The sequence below is a fragment of the Tamandua tetradactyla genome, chromosome 7, assembly GCF_023851605.1.
Source record: "Tamandua tetradactyla isolate mTamTet1 chromosome 7, mTamTet1.pri, whole genome shotgun sequence".
Taxonomy (NCBI): domain Eukaryota; kingdom Metazoa; phylum Chordata; class Mammalia; order Pilosa; family Myrmecophagidae; genus Tamandua; species Tamandua tetradactyla.
Genome location: NC_135333.1, coordinates 124,865,339 through 124,877,652, shown reverse-complemented (window position 1 = coordinate 124,877,652; position 12,314 = coordinate 124,865,339). Strand labels below are relative to the sequence as shown.

The 12,314-nt window shown below is 46.1% G+C and overlaps 1 protein-coding gene and 1 pseudogene across 3 annotated transcripts in view; both read right to left on the bottom strand.

Moving 5' to 3' along the window:
* KIF5A (kinesin family member 5A) overlaps window positions 1-12,314 on the bottom strand; it is a 33,961-nt gene that overhangs the window by 359 nt on the left and 21,288 nt on the right. The window contains exons 20-29 of one of the 3 annotated variants that reach the window (XM_077111200.1): window positions 12,157-12,258; window positions 11,524-11,584; window positions 11,200-11,271; window positions 10,939-11,043; window positions 8,547-8,763; window positions 8,154-8,307; window positions 7,765-7,847; window positions 7,340-7,367; window positions 6,741-6,855; window positions 4,116-5,711 (exon numbers count right to left, since the gene is read on the bottom strand). In XM_077111200.1, the coding sequence (XP_076967315.1) occupies window positions 6,777-6,855; window positions 7,340-7,367; window positions 7,765-7,847; window positions 8,154-8,307; window positions 8,547-8,763; window positions 10,939-11,043; window positions 11,200-11,271; window positions 11,524-11,584; window positions 12,157-12,258 (901 nt within the window). In that variant the 3' untranslated portion in view covers window positions 4,116-5,711; window positions 6,741-6,776. Of the gene's footprint in view, window positions 1-4,115; window positions 5,712-5,892; window positions 6,856-7,339; window positions 7,368-7,764; window positions 7,848-8,153; window positions 8,308-8,546; window positions 8,764-10,938; window positions 11,044-11,199; window positions 11,272-11,523; window positions 11,585-12,156; window positions 12,259-12,314 lie in introns of those variants that run through there. The other 2 variants (XM_077111201.1, XM_077111202.1) reach the window with 2 other exon arrangements.
* Window positions 1,889-3,099, bottom strand: LOC143642597 (thioredoxin domain-containing protein 9 pseudogene; annotated as a pseudogene).

Here is a 12,314-nt window from a genome sequence, read left to right as displayed (position 1 = left end):
AGTTCCTGCCCTCAAGGAGTTCAGTCTAACGGCATGACCGGCGACAGGAGAAAGTTGCAATATGCGAGATACGTGCTGTACTAGAGCTGGGTGTGAGGCAATGTTAGTGACACAAAGAAAGGAAGTGTGGCTGACTAAGGAAGGCTTCAGAAAGGATGGAGACTCTAAGCTGGATATCGAAGGCAGGGTGGAGTTCAGGGCGAGGGGTTAAAAGCCTTTCTGAGAGAACAGTGTACAAAGTCCTGGAGGCAAGAAAGAATGAGTCCATTTCTGGGAGATATCCGTAGTAAAGAAGGGCTGGAACTTGAAAATCGGCAGGAAGAGCCAAGACTTAAGTTGGAGAGGGTAGGCACTGGAGACCTTCTAAGTGGTTTTAAGGTATTAAACGTGCTTTTAGAAGAACCACTCAGGCATCATTCTGAAAGGTGACTGGAGTATTGCAAAAGTCCATGCACAAGTGAACTAAAATAGTGGCTGATGGGAAGGAGGGGAAAGGACTAAGTATCTGAGGATATAGTTTGGTGTTAATTGGGAAAATTCTTAGTGGATGTGGGTTTTGAGGGAAAGGGAGCCACTGAACATGAGTCCCATGCTTCTGGTTAAGCCTTGGAGGGCCAGTGCCGATGTGAAAATGAGCAGTTTGGGTGAAAAGATTAGTTCAGTTTGGAATATGTTTTAAGTACCCAAGGGCAATTGGATATATGGACCCAGAGCTCAGCAGAAAGATCTGGGCTGGCGATACAGATTTAAAGATTGTTGTGAAATCTGTGGCTGTGTATGGCATCTCCCAGAAAAAAGAAGGAAAGAGCCAAGGCTTGAACCTGGGATAAAGCAGCATTTAAGGGAGTGGTAGAGAAGGAGAAGATTGAGATGTGGTGACCAGAGGGTAAAAGCAGAACTGGGAAAGCGGGGTCACTGAAACCAAGGGAGTTTACAGAAGGAAGGAGGAGAGAGCAGTGTCAAATGTCATGGAGAGGTGAAACAAGACAAGGAGGGAGAGGGCCCATTATAGTAATAACTAGTGACCTTTGGAAAAGCAGTTTCAGCAGAACAAAAGCCAGATCGAGGTGGGCTGAGGAGTGAATGGGAGGTGGAGTGGGGAAAGGAATTGGAACTTTTTCAGGAAATTTGCTTGTAAGAAAACAAGATAAGGGTGTAGCTTATAGATAAACACAGGATGAAGGGAGGGACTTTTATGGGAGAGAGACCTTACATGGAGAAGGGAAGAAACCATTAAGACAGAAGTTAACAAGAAGTTAACAAAGATGATGCAAACTGCCCAAATTTGAATCATTTTGGGTTATTTTATATATCGGGGCTCAATGTGAGTATCTTGAGAATGAAGGATCTAGAAGGGCTTTACTTTTAGCGCAGAGAAGGGATATTTATCACTTGTCAGGAGAGAAAGGAAAGTATATGTGCAGATAGTGGAAAATGTTTAGGTGTGAGGGGGAGATGCAGAATACCATGGTGGCACCTTAATTTTCCCTTTGTTGTCTGACGGAGGAGGGTAGGAAGGAATCTTAAGGAGTAAGGTTTCATCCATTTGCTCTGGAGGGTAGGAGAGGAAACTGAGCAGAGATCCACAGAAGGAATGTTGAGCAGAACTGAAAGTCCAGTTAGGTTTGTATGCTCTTCGTTTTTAGTTTTTTTGGTTGTACCATTTTCCCCATTCATCTCAGAAGCTTTAGATACGAACAGAAGACAGGTAGGAGCATCTATATGGGATTGGAAAGGTGATTGTTGAAAATGATCCTGGGACAGGAGAATTGAGTATTAGCAAAGGAGAGATGGAGAGGTGCACTGGAGAAGGAAGGAATTCATGCTGGGACTGAGGTGATGGTCTGGGTGAAAAAACCAAAGAGAACAGGATACCATTTTGTTGTTGTTGTTAGAAATTGCAAACAACCTAGAAATCCATCAGTAGAGGAATAAATTATAGGTCAAATATATGGAAAATTATGTATTTTTTTTTAGTTTGTTGAATTTCTAACTCAGTAAATTAGAAATACAATTGTGAGTGGTATAAAGATAAAAGAACCACATTGTGATCAAATCAACCTCAAAAACGGGAAAGCTAGACCTTTCCCAGAAAATTTAAGAATGCAAGAGTTTTCCTCAACTTACCATGATCTCCACACAGAAAATATCAAGGATGCCTTTCAATGTGATACAACTGTATGAAACTCCAGAATATGAGCATTAGATGAAAAATGTATTAAAACCAAGAGAATTTAGAAAAAACATCTAAATCTAAAGTAAGGAGAAATCAAAAGATGATTTACAAAGAGTTTTAACTGAGCTCTAATCATCATCAGAGTCTGAAGAGTATTTCTTTCCTCGGATTGTTTTCTTTTCCAACTTTGTGAAGCTTGTTCCAAATTTCTTTTGGCTTTGAAGTGGTGGCTCCATTAAATTTCCACTGCAATTAAGAATACCAGAACAACCGAGCCTCCATTCTAAAGTTTCTGTGGTAAAGTCACCCGAATTTCCTAGATCAGGAAATCCAACAACATAATCTTGTGTTTTCCCATCTTTTACCAGTGCTAGTGCGGGAATGACTTTGATACACAGTCTCTCGCAAAGGAAAGGTGCTTTTTCCACGTTCAGCTTCAAAAATTTTGTCCCAGTATGTTTCTTAGACAGTATTGCTAAATGTCTGTCCAGCATTTTACACCTGAATGTGGAGTCTCTGTAGAAATGGCAGACTACTTTTTTACTCTCCTTGACTTCTTGAAAAAAATCTCTCTCACCAGGGATTTTTCTATATTCCCCATGTCCTTTAGAAAGCCATTCTTGTTTCTGCTGTTGAGCTTTCCTTAGTGCTTCAAGTCTCTTTTTTTTTTTGAGGCGTTCCAATTCATCTTCATTTATCTGATCCAGTTTCTGAGTTTCAGAATCTAGATGTTCTTCCACTAGTTTGGTAGTCTAAAGCAACTGATTCTCCAGGACTTTTGAAAGCATGCCAACAGATGCATCGCCTTCCATTCTTCTTCTAAATGGCACAATTCAGCCTCCTCAGTGATATCTGAGGAGGGTTTTTTTTTTTTCAATGAGGTAAGTCTATATACTGACAAGAAAAGATCTCCAAGATATATTGTCATTCGGAAAACAAAAACAAAACACTTGTGTGTGTCAATAGGTAGAAAAACATCCTGAAAGATATATGCCACACAGTCAAATGCTATTACCTGTAAGGAAGGGAGTAAGACTGGGGAGGGATAACGAAGATTTATAACACCGTAGAGTCATCATTGAATTTATTTTATTTTAAACATATCTATGTACATCAAGTAAATACACACTGGGGTTTGTGCGGTTTGGTTTGTCTTCCACGCTGGCATGCAACATTTTGGCAGATGTGAGTGTGCAGACCAGGTACCCCTCGTGGTGACCCTGGCTCTCTGGAAGGGGTGCAGTGAGGGCGGGGAGGAAGAGGATGCAGTATGACGTTTCTGGTGAAGGGTTTGTGTGTCTTGTTTCTTAATTATGTAAGTGGATTATAGTTCCCTTTTATCTTGATAAAGAGAAGGCTGCCCCCCTCTGTGTCACCTCTCTCATCATCTGCTTTACACCTTCAAGTTTTCCTTTTGTGTTTTTCAAAAGCATCATTTGGTGGCAAGATTACATAAAACCCACGGGATTCTTTGGTACCCTGGTGGCAAAAATTAGCATAAGCCCCTTTATCGATATTCCCCTAAGTGAGGGACTCAAATCACGTAGCAGCTTGGTTCCCTTCTCTCCCAGATCACAGGTGCACAGGTATACTCCATCCTTTCCTGAAGGGTCTGGATACAATGTAGCTCGTCTACCCTCACACTTTCCTCCTTTGCAATGAGTGGCAGGTTTGGCAAAGGGGAGCCAGACTGAACTCCTTCCCCCAGAGCAGTGGTCTTCAAACTGCCCTACCCTCAGGCCCTCAGGGGCTCTTAAGACTGTTTCGATGGCTTTTCAAGTAATGAAGCATTTTCTATCAAAGACATTACAGACTGCCTAGGTCTGTACCATTTATAGTTCGTTTTCATATCAGGGCTCTATATCAGATTTGTTTTTTAAAATGTTTGAAAGTAACTGCCTTGGAATTTATTCCACACCCCTTTGGTACTCCCCCCCTGCCCCACGTTTCTCCTTAGTTGCCAAAAGGGACCCAACAGGTAAAGGGAGTAGTGTTTTTCCTTTGCAGGAGGCAAACCACTAAAGCTTGTACTTACCAGTTTGTACTCACACTAACCTTTGTTTCCTATCTTAGAAGCTAGGTATGGGCACCCTCATACTGGGGGACCCCTGTCTTCTAGCCTAAATAAGCCTGGATATCCGGACACCAGACTTTCTTCCTTGAATGGGTCGGCTAGTGACTTCCATCCTCCATCCCCACAGTTCCCTGGAAACCCCCTCAGCACCACGTGGAAGGAGGGGACCATCTGAATCCAAGGCAACAGCCCCCCCACTCCCCAGGGGATATATGGGCTAAGAGAGGGGCATGGAAGAGCCCTAAGGGGTCAGGCCCTTGGGCTCCTCCACCTCTGGAAAATCTGCCCTGCTCTTTTCCTTAAAGTGCACTTCATATCAGATGGGGCATCACAGAAGCAACTTTTGGGGAAAAAAATAAACTTAAAATGTGTAATGAGGAAAAGTCAGGCTCCAGTTTGAAAGGAAGGCATCACAAGACAGATATTTTGCCAATGAACTGGGAGCCCCCAAACCTAACAGCAAAGGGAGGAGCATTCAAACCCAGTATGGGACTGCGAGAAGAGTCTTGCTGACCACATCAACCTGAGGGCACTGAGGCAAACCAAACAAAACAAAACTTGGGGATTTCCAAACCTATCTGTTCATCCCCTAAACTCAAGGAACCAATAATTTCTACTACACTTAACTAAACTATCGCTATTTGATAGACTGTTGGGAGGGTCTGTCGCCTCAAATGTTCAAAGTAATTTTCATCGAATCTGGGTTCTGGTCATGAGTGATGGGGTAGGGGGTATCCATAGGAGACTTGAAGAGAAAGGGAGGTGGTTCCTTGAGCAATCCGTGTTCTCAGTCCAGGGAAGAACAGGAAGGGGGAGCCAAAAGGCAGACGTGGTAGGGCATAGGTGAACACCTGACATCCCCTTGTTGGGGTGAGGGGTATATGAAGAAAATTATGCATACAATTTAGCAGCTCTTCCATTTTATGCTCCCTCAGACTGCATGTGAGAAAGAAGGGAGAAAGAGTCTATTTCCATGTCTTCTTATGATGCTAAGACATTCTTCTGCTTAAGGCTTTGTGTGCATGGGTGTTTGTGTGCCTGTGTGTGGTGTGTGCTGTGCACGTGTGCGCATTCACGCATGTGCAGGATCACAGCCCTCTAGCTCCCATATTCTCTTTGATCATCTCCATGACTAACACCACTCAGTGTGAGATGAATAAATGAGAGAGAAAGAAGAAACATTCACTCTCCTCCCTATTACCCCAAATCAGGAGGGTAGACTATGCTTAGAAATTGCTAAATACATCATTGGATACTTAGAGAGTGGGACAGAGAGAGAAGAGAGACATAGCAGCAGTTTTTTGATATATAGATACAGAGTACAAAGATATACAGAGTAAGAGAATAAGAGAAGACATCAAACATAGTACAGTCAAACAACAAGGGTTGAGGAGGGAGTTAGTATCAGAGACCACAGGTTTGCAGCATGCTGAGAGAAGAGGCCTCAGTCCCTCTTAGAAACTGGGAAAGAAAGAGAAAGAGAGTGTGAGGACCCACTTTGCAGCCCAGCCACTGGAAGAGCCTGAGCTGTTGGTTCCAAAGGAACAGGGTGGCAGTTGCACAAACTTGGGCTTACAGTTCTGTTCCTTTAACACCAACACAAAGACACCCCGCTCCCCACCCCTGCCCCTCCACCCCCACTGACACTGCTTTCCCTGATCTTGCTTCTTTGCTTTTCAAGCCTTTCTTCTCATGTGACTGGCCTACATCCTGGGAAATCCCTGGAGAGAGCTTGGCTTGGATGCAGCCTAGCTAAGAAACTGGCTATGTTTTCTCATTTCTAGTTCAAGGACCCAAAGTGGACAATAAAACAGGATTCCAATGTCCAGTTCTGAGCTCTAAAGCAACTTTGGTGAAAATCCTGGTGACGATGCATGAACATGAGGGTGCCCATGCTGCTAGGGGAGAGGACCTGGGACCGAGGTGGAGGATGGGGGCTTGGAGCTGGGGAACAGCTGATTTCCAGCTCCACTGAGCAGGACAGGAGGGGAATGCTGAAAAAAGACTTTAGGGAGAACTTCCTAAAGCTTACTGGTGGCACATACATATATGAGGAAGACAGGAGAAAACCAAACATCTCCTTTACTGGCACATTCTTAGTTCAGAAAAGACCTATCCCTCCAACATTATTTTAGAGCAGAAGGAGAGGGAGGTTGAGATTTCCCAAGGTCTCTTAATAGCCACCCAACCTTGTGCTCACTTCTTTTGACATGTGGCAGTGACCCCTAGTGGTAGAAAGGTAGTACTGTATTGGACAATAGCCAACGGAAAAGCCTATAAGGGGCGGAGATGGGGGCAGTAGGGAGTGTCCCTGTCCAGATGACCAGGGGCAGCACAGATGTAAGCCCTAGGATGGGGAGAGCAAGAGTTGAGGGCTAACTGGATACTAAAAGTTTTGAGATGTTAAAATAAAAGCAGGAGAACCAAAGAGGCTGAAGGGCAAGAAAGGAGGTGACCTGAGGCTGGTCAGAGGAAGCAGCCCGAAGCTACCTGAAAGTGCAGGTATGCAGCAGTCGGTGTGGAGGATTAGCTGGCTGCTGTCTCCTGGTGGAGAGGGAAAAGCTTGGCCTGGTCTTCAGCTTCATAGCCACATGGCAGGTCACTCCTGGAGGGAAAGAAGAGACCCATCTCGGTTAGGAGGATCACAACATGTCAACTCCATGTAAATGAAAGCATTCCTCTCGCAGCCACTTTGCCCTAACAGCAATCCAGTGAGATACCAACAGCAGGGAATATTGATGTTTTACAGGAATTCTGGAAAATTTAGTTCAAGTAAAAGCTGACTTGCCCAAGGTTGCAAAGTTCCCAAAAGAGAGACCCAGGTCATGAGATGTCAAAAGCATTTTCCCCCAGAACCCATAATCCAGAATAGGGAGAAGCCACAGATGGGATTGGAGGAGGGGACAGTGTTGGGAGAGGTTCTACCCCAGGAGCAGGGAGTGACTCAACACAGTGATGGGAATAAGGGCTCTCATTCCCTCCTCCTTCCCCCCAAGGATCCAGGGAACCTCTAAATAGGGCATGCAGGAAATTTTGATGATTTCATCTAGTCCCACCCAGTGAACCCAAGGCCAGAGAGACTGGTGTACCTGTTGTCATTGATATCTGTGGCATTTCCTGAAGAGATCCATCATTGAGAACACAGGATTAGAAAAAGAAAAAAGGAGAATGGACATTAGAAATATTGTCTTAGATCCTTAGAGAAAAAGGTAAGACTTTGGAACACAGCTGTCATCTGGGATAGCTGCAGCCTATCCCCCTGCTACCCAAAGCTGCATCATTATTTTGTTTGAGAAAAAGCTTCCCTGACCTCTCTCTAAGCAGTGGCAAAGGGCCTAGGAAGGCGAGGGTGAGGATGGACACAGGTATTGGAGGAATCCACTTCTGAGAGGATCTGAGACCCTGAAGCAGTGGGCGGTATTGGAGAGATAGGTACGGGGTCACTTAGTTTTCTTATACCTCTCAGCTTGCCCTGGGGGTCCCGATGGCTGTACTGTCCATGTTTTTCACTCACCATTGTCCATGTTGGCCTTCTGGTAGGAAGCCAACGGGCCACCAGAAGACGTGGCCCCACTGCTGGTACAGGAGTTTGCAAAGCTGGATGAAGCAGAGAAGAGAGATGCAGCCTCTGACACCCACCCTCCACTAGTCTTAAGACCACTAACCACAGCCCTCCCACACTCACCCCCAGGGACCTAAGGACAGACAGCTCCAGGCAGGAGGGCAGACACCCACCTTCCCATCAGACATATACATACGAAGTCAAGAAAGAGTTGGAAATGAAGTTACTTAGGAAAATCATTAAGTCTCACCCAATAGTCGACCAATCCTATACCTTATAGGACCTTATAGGGTCCAGAGAGCCTTGGGTTGGGACTCCAGCCCATGCCCGTGGTCACTCACTACATATCTGAGGTGGAGCTAGGTGCAGCCTGCAGGTACAAGTTCTGGTAGTTCTGGAACAGGCTGTTGGTGTAGCTGATGCACTCAGGGCTCCGGGTTCCATAGGGGTTGGTGGGTGAAGATGCTGGGTAGTGCCCAGGTCGGACAGGTTTGGCTGTGGTCAAGAAGACAATGACATGAGGAGACCATCTGTTACCCTACAGTTGTCCTGCTTCCTGAGGTCATCCAGCTAGAATTGAACTGAGTTTAGACTTTTTCTTGGGGGTGGGGTGGGGGGGTTGAAGCTGAGGGTAAGAAGCAATAATCTAGTTGCTTGGCACTTAGCAGTTTGTAGAGTTTGCTCCAGATGGTAACCCCACCTTGCCTCCTGACATCCCCCTCCCCCCCACTCACCGATCTGGGCAGAATGGCCTCGCTTGCCCGAACTCTTGTAGCGGACGGCCTCCTTGATACGGTCCACCTCTTGCTGGTACCGGCGCTTGTCCTTCATCGCACCCTCCTTGGCCTCCTTCAATGCACCCTCCAGGGCCTTAACTCTCTCAGCTGTAGCCCTAAGTCGTTTTTCCAGTTTAGGAAGCTCACAACGCAGATCTGCATTGTCACGTACCAGCTGTGGCATGAGCCGCAGGGCAGGGGCAGAAAGAAAGACCAGCAAGCCAGTCAGAGCCCCACGGTGGGGGTGGGGTGGGGAGGGAGGATAAAGAAAAATTGAGAGTCAGAAAACATGCTTCATCAAAAGACCTTACTCCCTTTACCTAGTGAGCTGTTTTGTTCATTTCTTTCCTTTTCCCTGAGAAGGGTGGCCGGGCATCCAAAAGTGACAACTTCTGGGCAGCAAAAGCTGCCAACGCCACAGTAGCCCAGAACCCTTGTGACAGTGTCCGGCCACAGTCTCCTTTTGGCCTCGAGCCACCGCCCTTATTTCACAGCTTGTGCCAGCCCAGCAGCCCCAGGGCAACCCCCTCGCCCGGAGGCGGCTTTGTGGGCATGCACAGTGGGGGGCAGCGAATGCACAAGAGCAGTCTTGAGGGCAGACGTGGCATTGCAGAAACGAATACAGGTTAGGTGCAGTGCAGAGCAGGAGCCAAAGCAGGAATAAAGAAGCCCGCCCCGCTCCTCCCTATACACACACACAGCCCCCCATAGGAAGGAAAGAAAATGTTTGAGGTCTCACAGCCTTGGGCTCATTACCTTCACATTCAAGGATTTCCTGGGCTCTCCCTCCCCCGTCTAAATAAAGCTAGCATGTGGGAGCAACCACCTTGCAGCCAGAAAAGATTTCCTGATCTTTTCACGGGGTGCCACTAGAGAGACTGCAAAAGGCGCAGGACCTTGGAAGCTATCAGGTGAATCAGCAGAGCCAGGAACATGGCGGGGGGCGGGGAGCAGAAGCTAGAAATATTTCCCATGCAGCTTTAATTCTGGACAATTTATAAAGTATTACAATGTTTCGCTGTGACAATAGTTTCTTTTAATTTGTAATAGGGCTGTAGCCCTGGCTACAGAGCTTCTGTTAACTGAGAAGTTTCTACACCACTCTCTTTTCCCTTTCTAGTCTTGTGTCTACTGAGGCAGGGACCTGTGAGTCCTCTATTTACTCTATAGTGAGCAGTGGTGGTTTTTTTGGACTTGAAGCAGAGTCATAAGCTTCGATGAAGGAAAAGAAAACAGCCTGTGGTTTCCCAGAGGGAAAAGTTCCATTAAAAGCAATATGCATTTGGACAGAGAGGGAAAGTGAAATTAAAATAGATGGCAGAATTGATTACAAGTGTCTCCCCTCTGCCTGTCAATTTTTCTGTAATGCTATCACACTTCATAATAAGCAAAGCAGAAAAGATAATGTAACACCCTCTGCAGGGCCAAATAAAATAAATCCTTATTGCAGATTCTAATTCAGCCACAGGTCTGGGATTTTTTTCCATTAAGAAAAAAAAGAGGGTGATGCACTGAGTATTTACTATATATGCTGCACATCGTATGGGGAGGTAAAGAAGTTTAAACTGTAGGAAAGCTAGAATATGTGTTTAAATGAATTTTAAGGTAGATTTGAGGAGAGGAATGAGATTTGGGTTAGGGTTCACTTTGTAATTAGGTTAAAGAGCCAGCTGACAGACTGTGGAACAGCCTGCCTTCAGGATTCAGATACGCGGCCCTAGGGAGAATGCCCTGCTCTACACGCACCAAACATTTCCTGTCCTGACTCCTTTGGACTGCCCCTTCTACCTCCCTGCCCCATACCTTTGCAACCCAGTCATCCACCTAAGGAATCGCAGCAGCAAGGAGGGGACAGAGAGGCAGCACTTAATACACAGGAGTTTTGACTGGCCGCAACCAGGGGCTGGAGAGCCACCTAGAGGACTTAATTTCATCTCCCTGCATGCCTGCCCCAGGCTCAGGTAGATGGAGTTCTCCCTATGAGAGAAAGTCAATTCCTTTGCTTCTTGTCTGTCTTGCCTTCCATCTCTGCCTCAAGTCTGACCTGCATCCCTCTTATATAGTCGCAGCCCCGTGCCTCTTAAACTTCCCTCCGGGGCAGGGCTAGGGAATTTTATTTCTAGCAGACATGGGTTGAGAGCTTTGAGGAGGGAAAACAGGCATGGGACAAAGAACAAGGTTAATATTGGAACCAAATATGGTATAAATAAGGGGTTAGTAGGGAAAGTAGAAGGGACAAGGAAGGAAAACATGCAACTAGATTTTCCTAAATCCAGGGGCCCTCTAAGGATGAGGGTATACTGAGTACCTGGCTTCAAGAATTCTCTTCACCCCTTTCCCTGACTCTCACCTGTTTGTGAACCTTTGTAAGCTGTTCCAAGTTGTTCTCAAGAAAGGAAATCTTCTGCTTTTGGGAGTGAATCCCCCCACTGTCCTCGGGCTCCATTTCTGCACTCTAAGGTAGAGAAAGAGGAAAAGATGTGAAGCCAAGCCCACACAGGTCTCACCCAGAGCAGGCCAAGCCAGCCTCACTGGAGGCAGCAGGGGGTAGAGAAGCACTGGGGATGGGAGGGGAGGGTGGGCACTGGGAAGACACCAAGATGACACTCACTTTCTTGACTCGAGTCGTGACGTCTTGAACGAACAGCTTGCGAAGGTTGTGGAGGGTCTGGAGTTCCCGAGCCTGGAAAGAATGATGCAAAGTTAGGGCCAGTCAAGGTCAACATTCTCCCTCTAGACCAATGTAACTTTCTGGCTATATCGTGAGGTGAGTCACCCATCCTTTAGGAACAGATGTGTCTTGATATGCCACAGGACTGACTGGCTAATCTGTGTGCGGAAGTGCAGAAGGAATGGGTTAAGGAGAACTGGGGGGGGGGGGCACGAAATGAAACTCCCCCACCCTATTAACTTGGCACAGGAGGAAACCACTCACAACGGTCTCCTCCAGACCCTTGAGGTCCTGCTTGGACTGCTCGTGTCGCTCGTACAGAAATCTACAGCAACAGAAAGAAGGAGAGAGAGAGAGACAAGCAGAGAAATCCTTCAGGATTCTTCCCTTCCTTCCTCTCCCCCTCCCTCCCTCCACTCCTTCTGTTTCTATTTATTTGTTTGTTTATTTATTTAACGAGTTCCCCATGTTCCCTGTGTAAAAATTTGAGGAAAAAAAAGAGATATGTAAAACGAGGATTTTTGTTTTTTAAAGCCCATGATTCTACTGCCTAGAGGTGAGACACCACATGAGTGCTTCAGTGCCTGTCTTCAAGGCTATTTTTTATATGCCTTGAAGCCTTATATATTCACATGTAAATTTTTTATGGGCTCTTTTATACTGTTTTGTAAACTGCTCTTTATATTTAGCAGAACATCACAGATTTCCATGTCAGCTGGTACTCAACAGTGGTCAATTCTAATAGTCTTTTTTTTTTTTCCTTCTCCACTCCACCAAATCACTTTCAAGGCACTTGCTTCCCGGGAGTCACCACATTCCCATCCACATGCACCCGTGTGACTGAGCAGCAGCCCTGAGCCTCTATGGTGTGGGCTGATGGGCGGCTTTGTCACTCACGTCAGCTCCTGGAGTTTGGTACTCTTCTCATGTGCTTCGTTCTTCAGCTTCTCGTAGTCAGCCTGAAGCTTCTCTAGCTCCAACTGGAGCTTCTGATTCAGGCTACGGAGGGTAAAGAGTTATCAGGGAGGGAAAAGAAAATGTCGATGAGGAGAAAA